The sequence below is a fragment of the Molossus molossus genome, unplaced genomic scaffold (assembly GCF_014108415.1).
Source record: "Molossus molossus isolate mMolMol1 unplaced genomic scaffold, mMolMol1.p scaffold_m16_p_14, whole genome shotgun sequence".
NCBI classification, from domain to species: domain Eukaryota; kingdom Metazoa; phylum Chordata; class Mammalia; order Chiroptera; family Molossidae; genus Molossus; species Molossus molossus.
The window spans coordinates 87,823,402-87,838,466 of record NW_023425349.1 but is presented as its reverse complement, the minus strand read 5'-3'; the positions used below and the strand labels follow the sequence as shown (position 1 = coordinate 87,838,466).

The window sequence follows — 15,065 nt, the reverse complement described above, 5'->3', positions numbered from 1 at the left end:
CCTGGAGTTCTTGGGCCCCACGTTTGGAATCAGCGTGTTGACGTGTGCTTGTTTTCTCAGGTCCGGGCCCACCAGCTGGTCTTGCCGCCATGTGACGTGGTGATCAAGGCTGTGGCTGACTACGTGCGCAACATCCAGGACACCTCGGATTTGGATGCCATAGCTAAAGATGTTTTCCAGCATTCTCAGGTAGAAACGCAGGCTCCTGGGCAGCTCTTTGCACAGTGGTGTGCGCTGGGTTTGGAAAGGGCTTGCGAGGCATACGCCAGGAGCGTTTGCCTGGATATCAGGCCTCCATGCCGGCTGGGAGGGCTAGCAGCTCGCCTCCTCCAGCCTCCCCTCTGGCCTGCACTGAGGAGGGTCTGAGGGAGACGAGTGGCAAGGTCTCTGTTGCTCCTCAAGTCTTGTTCATGACTTGGTAGGATTTCTGCCAAGAAGACAGATGTATCAAGTGGGTCAAATGGAATTGTGAGTCTCTGACTTGTCCTTCCCTTCAGGTGATGGTCAGGGGCTTCGTACTTTTGTGGGAAGTAAAGAATTGGAGGGATTGGGTTAGTAAAAGAGGTGAAGTTTGTGTGACTTCTGTCTGCTCCCAGAAAAGCTAAAACAGCTGCCCACTTGCTGGACATAGAAAGTAAAACTTGTTCTGGTGGCACCAGGGACCAGGCCAAGGAGAAGTTGGGAAAGTTGAGGGCTGTACCCAGAACCCAGGTCTCGACAGCTGCTTCAAATTCTGTGCTGACTGCCTTGCTCTCTTGATTTTCCTTGAAGGTTTTAATGTCGTTCTAAACTCTTACCTAGCTTGAAAGGCTACAGATTATTTATACATGTACTGATTATAAAGTATGTTGAAACACGTGACCAGTGGCATGCTAATTTACAAAGGTTTTCCTATGTTTATTTTAGTCTAGAACAGATGACAAAGTTATTCGATTTAAGAGAGCAATTGGATATTATTCAGCGACTAGTAAGCCTGTGGCATTTCACCCACCACACTACTTAGGTAAGTAAATCAAGGCCTCTGTGATGGATGCTGACCATGCAGTAACCAAGGAGATTTAAATATTTACCTGATAACCTTGTAGGTTTCATCTTTTAAGAGATTTCTGCAGCTGTACAAATAAACCTAGCTGAACCTCCTGGGCAGACTCAGTAGTAATCCCTGAAAGTCCTGAGGAACAGGAGGGAACTGGAGACTTAAGACAGTGGAGGAAAAAAGTAGGGCCCTGAGGACCAGGGTTGTAGATAGTGGTGGTGCTGAAGTCTGTGTCCCCGAAGTCTCCTCTTGCAGAGTGTGCAGAGGGCGTAGAAGACCCTCCAGATCTACAGATGCTTTCATGACTGCATGGATGTATCTCCTCTTTTGTTGCCTTTTTTCTTTTTTGCAAAAGACCAAATTTAACTCAGAGATTTAAAATTGAAGAATAAACATAATTATAAGCTCTTTGCCTGAAGCCTAGTAGTGACTGTCTCTTGGGAGGTTGTAAAGTACTAACCTCGTTCCAGAGTCCGACTGCCTTTCTTAAGGTTCAGAACAGCAAAGCAATGAGAAATCGTGCTGCCCGTTGTTCCGTTGTGCTCACTGCATGTACGAGAGGGGGTGTTCCTAACATCGTCAGAGAAATACATCTTTTTACTAGTTCAGAAGATTAATCCCAAGATTGAAGATGTATTTGTCCTTTATGTTCAGTCACTTCTTCAAGCACATTGCTGCTATGTTGTGTACACGAGGGGCACAGAGATAAAAGGCAAGCGCTGCCTGTTGATGGCTGTCTATGGGTGGGTGCTGGCTCAGTCCCCTCTCGAGACTGCTTGTCACAGGGACCTCCTTGTGGAACAGGGTGCTCACTCTTCTGTAGTGTCTCCTCGCCCCCTTCCCCACCATTAATTTCCTTCCCTGCAACCAAATAATGTTTAAAAATGTATCGCTCCATGCTACTCCCATGTCATCTGGAACACACTCCCAGCTGCCCGCCTGACTCCGGTGGCCCTCTGCCCTCACTCGCCAGGCCCCGGCTGCATTCCTGCCTGGAATGTGTCACCCTGGCTCCAGTCCTGGGGCCTCTGCCCTAGCTGTGGGCCTAGAGCTCTCTCCCCGATATGCTATGCTTGGGATATTCCCGTCTCTGAGATCTAGGCTTCACTGTCACTTCTCTGGGGTCTTTGGTCTGTATCAGTCCACCAGGCCATGTTCGTGCCACCTAACTTTAATTCCCTTTACATCTCCTCACACCCACTTTCCACTCCTGAGAATGTCAACTCGGGGGGAGCCAGGGCCTCACCAGCCGCCTTCACTCGTGTACCTGCAGTGGTCAAGTATTTGACTGAATGACTTAATTCATGAAAAGCTGTTGAATCAAGAGAGCGAAATGATTGGATATGATTTAAGATTACTCTTGGAAGGGGGGTTGGGATCTAGGGGTGTTGGAAGGAGGGACACTCGATGCCATGTATTACTTTAGTTAAGACAAAACATGATGGAGAGGGAGCACGGTGTCTTGGTTTTACTCCTAGTGCCGGGGATGTCCAGTAGATGCTGTTGAGACAGGTGCGAGACTGGGTTCTGAGGTGTATGCGTCCTAAAGCCTCCCCTACGAGGCGCAGGTGTCCTGTTTTGTTAAAGTGGGATACTTATGTGACTATGGAAATATGTATGTAAAGTGCTTTAATGAATGCTTGTACATAGCAAGTCCTGTCACTGTTATTCTTATAGGAAGAATAGCTGGAAAAGGCAGTGAATGATAAATGTTGAATGAATGTCAGAAAGCCTGAAGGGAGCCACTCATAAGACATACTTGGCACTTCCTATAGCTAAGTGATGTCTGGTCCTGCTGTGACCGTTGGGGTATAATCATTGTTATGTACTTAGGACTAGAACACTTATTTAAGAGGGTAGAAAAAGACACTTAACATCTGGCATTGATCTGAGCTGATAGATGAGTTTTAAGTTTGAACTTTTTAAAAATATGTGCTCTTCTTTAAAGTGCTTTCATATTTTATTAAGTCATCAATGATATTTCAATGTAAGTATTTCATAGATGAGGTTGACACTCTTGGATTCAGTTTCACTTCCACTCTAGTGTGTTTTATGGAGGGCAGCGGTGTACTTGGCAAAGAATCAGAGGGACGTTTTCAGGCAGGTTGATGTAGGCGGTAAGTAGCTATGAACCTTTTCTGTGAAGCATTTCTTGAGGCCTCTGACTGTTACGGAAACCTTCCCTGTGCTGCGAGGGGCTCAGAACCAGCGCTGAACCCCAGAGGGCAAGGCCTGGGGCATTGCGGGGCTCGGGGTGGCCAGTGTGGTCTGGAGTGCCAGGACGAGACTGGAGAGTTTGGGGCACTGTCTGGAGGGAAGTTTATTTTAAGTTACGTACACACAATTTGGAGTCAGCAAAAAAGGATTCATGCAAAAATCACTTTTGTTGTTTTACTTCTGATAAGTGCAGATGGAAACAAAAGTCATCTGGAGAGCTAGCGCTCGTAGCGCTCATTGGTTTTTGCCTGTGCTAATAGGGTCCCACTGTGGAACTAAGCGGACAGTGAGGACTGAGGTGGAAATCGAGAGTCTGGAAGCAACATGGACACAGGGAAAATGCTTTCTTGGCATCCCAAGTTAGACTCCAAGACATGCTTTTCATAAAAATGTTCTTGTAAGTAGAAGGTAGGTCATAAGTGGCTTTTGCCAACCATAATCTGTTATTATTCAACAGAGTTATATTATCATATTATCATTTAATTTGACCAACCAGTGTTGGAACATAATAACTTTCTTGTTCATTAGAACCTGTCCATGTTAATCTATTTAGAAATTGGAATATGTGTAGTTTTGAAGAAATTTTAAAAAATTATACTAGAAGTTTTGAGTATGACTATCGGGAATAAAAATGGGAGAGCTAACTAAACCAGAGTTTTCTAAACCTGCCTGCAATATTAGGCTCTAACTCAGAACTGTATATCGGGATCTTCATTGGCCTCAGAGTTCTATACTCCCAAAAGAAATGCCTTCCTGGCTGGCCCCTGTGCGATGCCTTTGGGGAAAGACCGCTTTGTCTTCGTGATTTCCTTCTGAGCCTGGGGTCCTCTGCAATGCTGAGAAAACCTCAGCTCTCTATGCAGTAATCGGGTGCAATGGACTTCACAGAAGGACACACAGATGCCCCTGTCCCATTGCTAGGAGGCCTGGTCTGCACAGGGTGTGGTCATTTTCAGGGTGAAAAGAAAAGGTGTTCCTATCTATACTTTGTCAGAAACACTGTATTGGGAACTTGAGATATAGAGGTCACTATAATGTCCTTTCCGTCACAGCACTTAACATCCATCTTGTCTCAGCAGAGAACCCCCAGTCTGAATGAAAGCACCAGTAAGCCTTGTCAAAATTGACTTGTTAGCATCGTTTGGTTTCGTGGTTGAATCAGTTCTCAGATCCCAGCTGTGCCTCTGAATCTTTGGAAGAATTTAAAAAATAACAAGATGCTAGAGGCTACATCAGGTCTGCGAATGAAGCCTTTGTAGGCACAAGCTAATTGTAGTATATTTGTAAAAAGCCACCCAAGTGAAAACAAGGTCCAGTGTGTCTGAAAAAGCACGTGCCGTGTCTTCCTGGCCTTCCTCAGTGAAAACTCCCACCACACACCTAATTGCGTGGCCAGAATCTGGAACACTGGATGCTAAATGCTGATGGATGTGGAGCGCATTCCGGAGAGAGGTCCTGAGACTGCCTCAGGCCGGGGCGAGGCGGGGGGGCCAGGGGTGCAGAGCAGTGCAGCCAGCAGAAGAGTCCAGCAGAGGTGAGGCAGGAGGAGGCTTCTGTGGCACTCAGCTCCCAAAATAGGCTTTAGCTTTGCAGCTTCCTCCGTGCTGGCGGACATGGGAGGGGGCGGGGTAAGTAGCCAGCACCAGTCCGCCAAACCGACCTGGGTCCTTTCCATGGGGCTTTGACATGGGAGGGAGGGTTGGACAGGCTTAAGCTGTTATGATAAAAGCTAAGGGGTGAGACTGTGCCCCTGCTGTCTTGGAGCACAGAAGTGGGGGTTCTGGTGGGGACCTAGGGAGACTGCTAGGCAGCAGGACTGCATAGCAAATAGAGAAAGGATTGTGCAAAGAACCATATTGAAATAGGCGCTGTTGCCGCTGGGCAAAGAACAGGCTACACAGCAACTGCAAAGAAAGGACCTCTGGCTCTCATGACTGCCAGCATGCTGGCAGGGGTGCCCATGTCCTGTCATTCTGACAGGCCCCCAAAGTTGGCCACAGTCCACCAGACCGAGTGAGAGGATGCCAGTTTACAAACTGCCAAACACTGGTGGCCAATGTACAGAAATGGCTGCCATCCTAACTACAGTGATAGGACCCCAGCTCTCAGGCCAGGGCTTAGAAAGGTGCTTGTGCCAGTCAGTGGGCCCTGGCCTGGGTCCTTGCTCTGCTGGAGGTGGTTGCTTTCTGGTGACTGAGAAGGCAGATTCCTGTAGCCGCACGTTTTGCACATCTGGTGCTCACCAGACTGTCCATCGACTGTCACTGGGTGTTCTAGGTCCTGTTAACAGTCTTCTTGAAAATACAGCTTGTCTGCCAACAACGTGCCCTGTCATAGTGTGGGGCGATTGTCAGGAGATGTCACCCCTGAATATGAAGACATGGCACAGCGCCTGCAGGGCTTCCTCGTCAGGACCAGGTCTCCAGCCGGGACCATGGTGGGACACAGGCAGAATCCACAGCGTGACCTACTTGGAACAGGCAGCAATGGCTCGCACACATGCCAGGGAGGGGACAGAACGGACGAGCTGGGGTGAGAGCGAACACGACTGCCCACACGGCTCCTGCAGCTCGAACTGACCCTCAAGCCTGGTCCACCTGCCCCTGGCCCACACGGCCAGGCTCAGCGTGCAGGGCAGCCGTGGCTGTGCAGTCGCTCGCCCTGCTCCACAGGTAGACCTCTGAGATTCCCAGCACGTCGCCTAGGTCTGCCGTCCTTCTCAGAGCTCGTCCAAGAGCCCACACTGCACGTGTGCTGTGCTCCGCCTGACCGTGTCCTGTGCTCTCTATCCAGAGTAGTGTCCATTTTTTTCTTTAGCACTTTTAGAAAAATTTTGTCACCAGGCAGTCAATATTATACTGTTGATACACTTTACTAATAAGTTCTTAAAATTTAATTCTTTTTTTAAAATTTTTTTTTTTTTTTTTTTTCTTCTTTTTTTTTTTTTTTTTTATCCTCACCCGAGGATATTTTTCCATTTTTTGTACAGATAGAGAGGGAGGGAGAGAGAGGAAGGGAGAGAGAGAGAGAAACATCGACGTGAAGGGACACATCGAGTGGCTGCCACCCGCACGACCAACCAGGGCCGGGGACAAACTGCAACCGAAGTACGTGCCCTTAGCGGGAACCGAACCCGGGTCTCTCCGGACCACAGGCCGATGCTCTAACCGCTGAGCCAAACCGGCCGGGGCTCTTTTTTTAAAATTTATGTAACTGTCTTATAGCTTTGCTTTTTTACTAAACTCACACTTTCCAAGAGTTTTACTTAATTTTATTTTCATTCAGAAAAGCTTTGTAACAAGAGTACAAAAGATAGTATCACGAGCAGTATTTGTACCCACTGAGCAGGTTTAACAAATAATATTTGCTTCACGTTTTTCTTTCCTTAAAGAAAGACCTTCGGCTTTTCTGAAAGCCATGTGTCCCCTTCAAGCAGGCTTTCACATCTCCTAAGCTCATAACATAGAGGGAATAGTGGTGCTTTGATTAATGAAATGCTGTGTTGTTCGTGTCATTCTACGCTTGCTCGTTTTGAGATGTGTCCATGTTCATCTTTCTTGAATTATATCTTTTTAAAGCTAATGTAGATGGCTTTGATGTCAGCCCTCAGTTTCTGCCGGTGGAAAGCAAAAGATCCCCAAGCAGATCATTTGGGGATCCTCGGATTCTCTCAGTCAGTTTCTGTGACCATCCATTCCGTTTTTAGTGAGTTTTATTTTAGTTGATGTGGTATGAATTGACATAGACTGTCTGGTCTTACAGCTTTTTGAAAGATTAGTTTTTTTAAAACCTGAAAATTAGTCATTTTGGAAGAAGTGAAAATACATCCTCTTTAGTGCTGCTGTCTGGTTAAAAGACTGCAAGGTGTGCCTTCCCAAGAGGAGGATTGCAGCTCAGCTCACCAGTGACTTCCACACAAAGGCCACTGGCCTGTGGTTCTGGGTTTGCTTTTCTAAAATACATGGACCGACAGAGACAGATCTGTCCTTTTTCATCCTTCCTCCCACCCTCCCTCCCTCCCTTCCTTCCTTCTTCTCTCACCTGAGGACATTTTTGCATTTATCTTCAGATAGAGCGGGAGGGAGAGAGGGAGAAACATTGATGTGAGAGAGACACATTGACTGGTTGCCCACACAACCCCAACTGGGGCCGGGGACAAACTGCAACCGAGGTACGTGCCCTTAGCGGGAATTGAACCCGGGACTCTCTGGTCCGCGGGCTGACGCTCTAACCGCTGAGCCAAACTGGCCAGGGTGATCTGTCCTTTTTCATCACAGACTTATAAAACCATGTAGGTGGCTGAATAAGAGTTGTGTCCATTTCTGCTTTCTGGATCTGGACTCAGACAGTGGAAGCAAAGAATCCTTTGCTATCAAACACCTATGATTCAAACTGACTCAGTGAAACCTGAAATTGAATAGATTTGGATAATAATTTGGATGAATCTGTCACTACCCATACTCATGCTACTCAAGATTCAGGCACCAAGTGGACTTAACTGATACTGTGTCCAGTGAGGTCCACACGTGTGCGATCTACACTCGGGGTCAGAAGGCACAGCGGGTACTCATAGGAGCAACGGGCCCCCTCCTGGCCATGGGATGTTCTGTACACAGTCAAGCAGCCAGAGCAGCCCGTCGTCATCCCCCACCCCAGTTCTCAGATCGTTATTTACGTTGACCTGGAAGGTGCGTCCCTGGACTGGTCTTTCTCCTTGCTTGCAGTTCTTTCAGGTGGCACTCTGAATGTGCCTGCTTGCTTCTTCACTGTCTTCCTTTTCTCAGCTCATACTGAGGCTTCCGTTTTGAGGGCTTCTGTCCTGGACAGTGGCCTAGGGCTCTTCCTGCAGGGCCTGGCTGGCACTGCGCCTTTGGGCAGCCATCAGCTGCCTCAGCTCTGGGCTTCTGGGAGTTGCTGCTCACGGGAAGCTAACTGTCAGTCCTTTAAAAGATGGGGATGTGCCCAGCTGGTGTGGCTCAGTGATTGAGCTTCAACCCATGCACCAGGAGGTCGCCAGTACCATTCCCGGTCAGGGCACATGCCCAGGTTGTGGGCCAAATCCCCAGTGGGGACATGCAGGAGCAGCCAGTCGATGTTCTCGCTCATCGATGTTTCTCTCTCTCTCTCCCTCTCCCTTTCCCTCTCTTTCAAATCAATAAAGAAAAAATAAATAAAAGCTGGGGATGCCGTCTGTGTCCTCCTGCTCCAAAGCCCCCTACCTCCCTGCCTCTGCCTCCCAACCTGACCTTCAGACTGGCTCCACTGGTCAGACCAGACCCCGTAGGCCACACCCATCTCCTGGCGGTTCCCACTGTGCCCCGCACCCAGCCTGCCTTCAGAAGCCCTTCACCTCTGAGAGGAGGGAACAGTTGCATGAAGTTCTTGAGACAGCATAGTGACCCGAGCCCAGGACCCCAAGGACTCCAGATGGCCAGAAGGAATGCTGGACCACAAAAATGTCACCACCTTTTACTCCCTACTCAGAAATGCAGTGGTAGCTGATTTTTTCTCCTGTTTAACTGCCTGCTTAAACGACTGACCTGAATGTGCAGTTGATCAAGGGCTGGCAGCTGTCCACCCTTCCCATGGTGGCGGTAGTGAGCAGTCTGCCATCTTGCCCCACAGTGCAGGTGCCAGGTCGTTATCGGGCACAGCAGAGAGAACAGGAGTTCACCTGAGCCCTGGAATGGAAAATTCCACAAGCCCACCTTTCCAAAAAGTCTGCCTTTTCCCTCAAGCCCACTCTACCCCAGCTTGTAACAGCAGCCAAGCAGAGCCAGCGTCAGCCCGTTCGGAGGCCTTTCCTCTGCTGCCCGCCTCGTGCTAGCGCATATGCTTAACACAGTCTTCCTGGAGACTCCTCCGTGGTTTCCTCTCGCTTCTGTCTTGGGGAGTCCAAGAACTCCAGGGAACTGTTTACGGACAAGAAGACACGAGGTGTGCACACACGGGCCATGGCTCCGTAGGCGCTTCTGCAGCTTTCAGAGAAATGCAGACCTTAGTGCATGGGTTGGACCAGGTTGTGCTAGAATAGTGACTAGCTCTGGATACGTACAGGTTTATTTGAGGTCAGTGATCGCAGTGTGATTTTAGAAAATATTCTACCCTTGGGAATCGTTTTTAAGTTTTAGTATAGTTCAGGGTTTTTCTTGGTTTTATAGAAAGTTTGTGCTTTTCAGGAAGTTTGTAGCATGGAATGGCCAAAAATAGAGTGAAACAAAAATGCTCATCTTCATTTGAATGCTGACACTGTGTTCAGCATTTCACTTGTATTGTTCAGTTAGTGTGGTAGGTCAGCCACAAGAGACTGCAAATTAGACTTTTTACAGGGATTCAAATTACAATATTAGAGCTTGAATGGATTTCATGATATTTTTGGGCCTCAAATCTGGCCACAATTCAGAATTACCTGAGAAGGGGCTTTAACAGGTCTTATGTCTTACACTCAGAGGTTTGGATCTTTATAGACTTACTCCTTGATCAGGAGTACCTCATGTGCATGTGTGTGTGATGCGAGTGTATGTATGATGAACGTGTGTACGTGCGTGTATACCTGTGCTACCAGCCCCAGGTGTACATGTGCCAACATAATCGTCCCCAGCTCTGTTTGGTGGGAAGTGGAAGGTGGGTTGAATTTTCTCCTCCTGTGAGTGGGGGTCACAGGACTAGGGCATCTCTGAGCACGTCGCTTTGAGATGTGGTCTTCCAAGGGATTGGGCCTCCAAGGCTCGTGAGTCCCTGTGGGTGGGCAGAAGTGAACAGAGTGGTTTGACATCAGACCATGCTCATTCCTTGTCACCGGATGTCTGGGTGCAGCTCGCTGTGCTGACTTTGTTGTGCGGCCGACTGCACCCACCCAGCCACCTCTCCTCAGACCAGAAGGGAGACCAAGGGTTGTGGACATGCAGGTATCCCGGCTGCTGGCCAGGTTCACTGATCTGTTATGTCTTCAAGCTGACAGAGGACCCAGTCATGTGTGCAGCTATGTGGCTTCTGTCTTGTGGATCACTAACAGCATGAGGATAAAGGCAAATGCCAGCGAACATCAGAATGGGTTTATAAAGTCATGTTCTGAGAGAACACAGAATCCAACATTACTGATCCTGTATGCATGGGAAAATGCGTCCCCTGATCATGGTTTTGCTAACAGTGAAAAACAAGCTAAAAGTATAGGCAGCAACAGCCAGCGACCACAATTTACTTTTTATATTTAAAAGCTTGCTAGTAGCTAAGAACCTAGTTTAAGTTTAAATAGAGAAATTCTGGGAAAATGCGTCCCCTGATCATGGTTTTGCTAACAGTGAAAAACAAACTAAAAGTATAGGCAGCAACAGCCAGCAACCACAATTTACTTTTTATATTTAAAAGCTTGCTAGTAGCTAAGAACCTAGTTTGAGTTTAAATAGAGAAATTCTGTTGCTTCCCAAATGGAAGGGGAAGTGTTCTGTTCCTTACTGCTACAGTATCAGGGACAAGCTTTATCAGCAGTGAGCAGAGAGACCTGAGAACGCATGGCCAGGTAAAGATGGACAGACTAGGCATTCAAAGAAATAGGCAAAAGCAAAACACTATCAGAAGTTAACTGAAAATTAAGTCTAGCCCCATTGTATAAAATTGATCACCATGAAGTATTTTTACTGTTAAACATGATTTCCTAGAGGTTTCTGAGAAGTGGGACCAGTGGTGTTGGTACCTGAGAGGTACAGGACAGATGGGACATGTGCTGGCCACCATGATGTCCTGGGGAAGTGTCCTCTGCTCACAGTTGTTTTATTGTTTTCTCTCCATGTTGCTGAAACAGCCAGACCAAATCCATTTGGAATGCCTGGGATAGTGCCACCGTATGTCCCCCCCCAGATGCTCAACATTCCACAGACCTCTCTGCAAGCCAAGCCTGTGGTAAGGCCTTTCCTTTCCTCCTGCAGCTGGTCTGCCCTGCCTGGGGGCAGCTGGCCTCGACAGCTGCATATGCATCGAGTCTTAATGAACACTAAAACAATGTCTTAAGCTCTTACGTTGATATGTGAAGCAGGTGCCAGTGTTTGTTGAATTAAAACTTAGCCAAGACCGAGAGTGCTCACGGGAGCCAGGTCCTGTAGGCAGCTCGTACACGTGTGACCTATGCCCTCTCCCCTCTGTTTCAGGCTCCGCAGGGGCCCAGCCCAGGTGCTCCGGGTCAGGGTCCACACCCATACAGCCTCGCTGAGCCGGCCCTCACTTTGGAAACAAGCGGAAAGAACCTGACTGAGCAGAATAACTACAGTAACATTCCTCATGAAGGAAAACATACTCCACTGTACGAAAGGTCCTCCCCCATCAACCCAGCTCCGAGCGGCAGCCCCAATCATGTGGACTCAGCATACTTTCCTGGTTCTTCTACGTCGTCATCGTCAGACAATGATGAAGGCAGTGGAGGAGCTGCAAAGTGAGTGGTGGTTTCTTATGTAGCTCGTCCCTGGGGAAGCCACCTGCCGGCTGGCTGGCTGGCCTGCCCGTGGCACCGAGGGTTGTGTTTGGAGATGCCATTTGTTGCAGGTAGGTGAGGGTCACTGTGCCGAGACTGGGGCTCAAAGTCTACTCTGCCAGCCTGTGGCCTTGGCCTGTTCCTCTGCTGGTGTGGAGTTTTAGGAAAATTGGTCTGTGACCACCAAATGTTGTGAAGTTACCTGGTCAAGTGCTGCTGACCTTTTCTCTCTGATTTTTCTTGTTTTCCCCCTATCCCTATCCCAGAAAGCATTTTGAGTTAGACACCTGTGCCTTTCAGTCTCTTGGCTCTTGGACCAATGGGAACTGTGAATATTCTTGGCTCCTGAGTTTAACAACTCATAGGACTGTTCTTGAAATAACACTGTTCACCTAACCAAACCCTAGAAAGTTGCCACACCCAGGCTGGAGTTCTCCCAGAGCAAAGTATTTTAAATGTGTGTTCCTAAGTAAATAAATTTTCAAGTATGTAATTTGTTATAATTTGGTTGAGGAAGTCTTCCTCTCCTTCTTAAATTTTCTTAAGAATCCTGATTCAAATCAAAGAAAGAAAAAAAGGAAAAGAAAGGGTCTTTCCTTTCTACGTGCATCTCCTTTTCCTGGATTTAAACTCTAGTTCTTGGGTAGATGCCTCGGGCGCGTTGGTTTCATTGGTTTCTGCTGCAACAACTGCAACAGTTTCCATTCTTCCTGCAAGTTCTTACTGGGTGTGTCACCTGAACTGGAGACTTTTTCCTCTTTTTCTCCATCTGTAAAATGGTCAGTAATGTCTGCTCACCTCAAGCGACAGTAACCAAGGAGTTGACTGCCGTCCAGAGCTGTGTGCTGTCTGGAGCAGAGAACGTAGCATTCATGCACTCTTACTGCGTGTGCAATCCTGAAATGAAGTGAAAAGTCATAATGCAGCATTCAAACTTTTAAATTAACCTTTTGGAAAAGAAGTCTATTTAGGACCTACTGAGGGAGAATTTCGGGGCTGGAGCTCAGAAGTCTGTGTGTAAATGAGCACGCAGTGGCTCTGCAGCTCGTGGGTGTCTGAAAACAGCTGACAGATGTCTCAGAACCCCTTCCACTCTGGGATTCTAAGGCACTGTGAATTTTCTTTTAAAAGTTATTCATGTCAGCAAGGTCAAGGCATCTGTATAGTACAGGTTCATCTTAATAAGAAACATTCTTCCCAGACTGAAGTACAGTAGACATGAAGCAGACATGCTCTGTGGCCCAGTCTGGGTGGTGACGCGTGTGGGAGCCATGGAGCCTGCGTGGGGGGGTTTGGTGGCAACCTTATTGTTTCAGGTGGGGAGACCGAGATAATGCGAGTTGCTAACCTAACCTGGCAGACTGCCCAGTTAGGATGTGAGTTGAACTTGGGGTGAGTAAGATTGCTCTTCCCTTCTCTGGCACAGATTCTGCTCCACCCTGTTCCCCAGGGTCCTGGCCAACATGCCTTCCCTGAAACTGCCCTCAATTTCAGTCACCTCTCCTACTTTTGAGCTCTGTCTCTCACTTTCCCACACCCCAACTTGCTGTTTCCACTGTGATTTCTGGAGGAGCTTCTGGAAGGTGGACGCCGTGTAGGGTCGGCGAGGACATCGCCATCCTTGTGATGTCAAGTGTGGTAAAGCAGGTAGACACGCACGTCCACAGCTAGGAATCCAAAGAGGGGGTCAAGTTGTGTGGCCCGGCAATGTCTTCATTTCCTTGAATCTGCTTCCCCATGTATTTTAACAAATGAGAGACAGAAGAGTTCAAGTTGAGAGGAAGGAAGAGGAAATGGGGTGCCTGAGGCTTTGGAGTCATAAGCCTGGCAGAGTAGGACCTGGGATCAGCTCTGGCCATTGGCGGCCTTTGCTTGTGGCAGGATGCCAAGAGAAGGGCAGTGTTCTTGATGTCAGGGTGAGGATTCTGGTCTGTTGAATGAGTTGTGTGTGTGCACTTGAGGCCATGTGTAGGATAGAGGGTCACTCTGCTACTTGAAAATCCGGTGAGAGCAGTAAGTCAGGACATGGTTACCTTTGGTTTGGATGTGAATGAAGACCCCTGGACCTATAGCACTCACAGATGGTCTTGAGGGAAAGAAATCATCCATCCATGCAGCCAAGTAGCACTTGGGCACTATGTCTACCATTGAGCATGGTGGCAGGCAGTACGGACTCAGTGTGGTGCTGGTGGTCTGCAAAGACATGGACAGCCCAGGTGGTGAGTGTAGGAAGAAAACACTGGACAAAAGGGACTGGAGGTGGAACTACTTCCCTGAGAGGTGAGATTTGAGCTGTGGCAGCAGGGACAGAGCTGGAGGGGTGGCTTGACCAGCAGGAAACCTAGCGAGCTGGAGGCTGGATGGTGAGGAGTCCATCCTCTGTTCTCGATGTGACCTGAAACACTCAGTGCTTGCTTAGAATGGCCCTGCGGCAGGAGAGAGTCAATGTTTCTTTGGGGATGAGTTTGCTCTGATCTGGGTGTCATTGTCCTCGGGATGGACAGGTGTCTGGGTGGCCAGGCTATTTAGCTGGGAAATGACTCCACAGTTGGACTTCAATATGACTCTCTTGTAACAGCTTCTGCAGGTGGACTATAGAAATGTTTGCAGTTGCTGTACTTACAACCTTGACTTGTGCAAGAGCAGAAAAGGTAGTCTGCACCACCCCAGCAGGGTGTGTCCTCTCGGTCACTTCATCACCTTTCCCTGTTCTGTGCCCTCTGGCATTTGCACTCCATTCACTGTTTTCCATGGGTGGGTAAGCAGTACCAGAATGTGGTAGAGTCCATAAAATAAAAGTACCGTTTCTCTAACAGAAATGACTTTTTTAAAGCAGGGTACTGCTGAGTGATGAGACTGTTACAGAATAAAAGAGAATTGTCCCCCTCCCCACCAAAAAACAGCTTTCTAAAATTAAAGAGGTAAATGCTTTGAATGGCAAAGCATATAAACGTGCAATTTACAGAGGAAACACAGATGGTCAATAAAATGCAACGCTGTTGTAGCTCACTAAGAAAATCAAAGGAATGCAAACATGATACCTTTTTTTTAACCTGAAATTGGCAGATACTTGTTTTTAAAAATAGGTTCATTGGGGGAAATGGGTAGAGTTGATGGGACACAAGTCCTTGGCTCTCCTGGCAGGTCTTTGGCATTAAGTGTCTAAGAGCCGCGGGCACTCCCCAGATGGTTAGCACCGTTCGAGCTCAAAGGTGGGTGTGCGAGTGCATCGCAGCCTTGTTGGCAAGAGCAGAGACATGCCCCAACTCCAGAGAATGTTCTCATGTGAAAGGAAGTACATGCTGATGAGGTGTCCTGTGGAACAGCTGAGTTTGGAAGTGCCTCCTG

At 48.1% G+C, this 15,065-nt stretch overlaps 1 protein-coding gene across 7 annotated transcripts in view; it reads left to right on the top strand.

The window, feature by feature from the left end:
• FAM120A (family with sequence similarity 120A) overlaps positions 1–15,065 on the top strand; it is a 102,636-nt gene that overhangs the window by 38,863 nt on the left and 48,708 nt on the right. For all 7 annotated transcript variants that reach the window (XM_036260271.1, XM_036260276.1, XM_036260274.1 and 4 more), the window contains 4 exons: positions 61–189; positions 907–1,003; positions 11,055–11,152; positions 11,398–11,678. In XM_036260271.1, the coding sequence (XP_036116164.1) occupies positions 61–189; positions 907–1,003; positions 11,055–11,152; positions 11,398–11,678 (605 nt within the window). The remainder of the gene's footprint in view (positions 1–60; positions 190–906; positions 1,004–11,054; positions 11,153–11,397; positions 11,679–15,065) is intronic.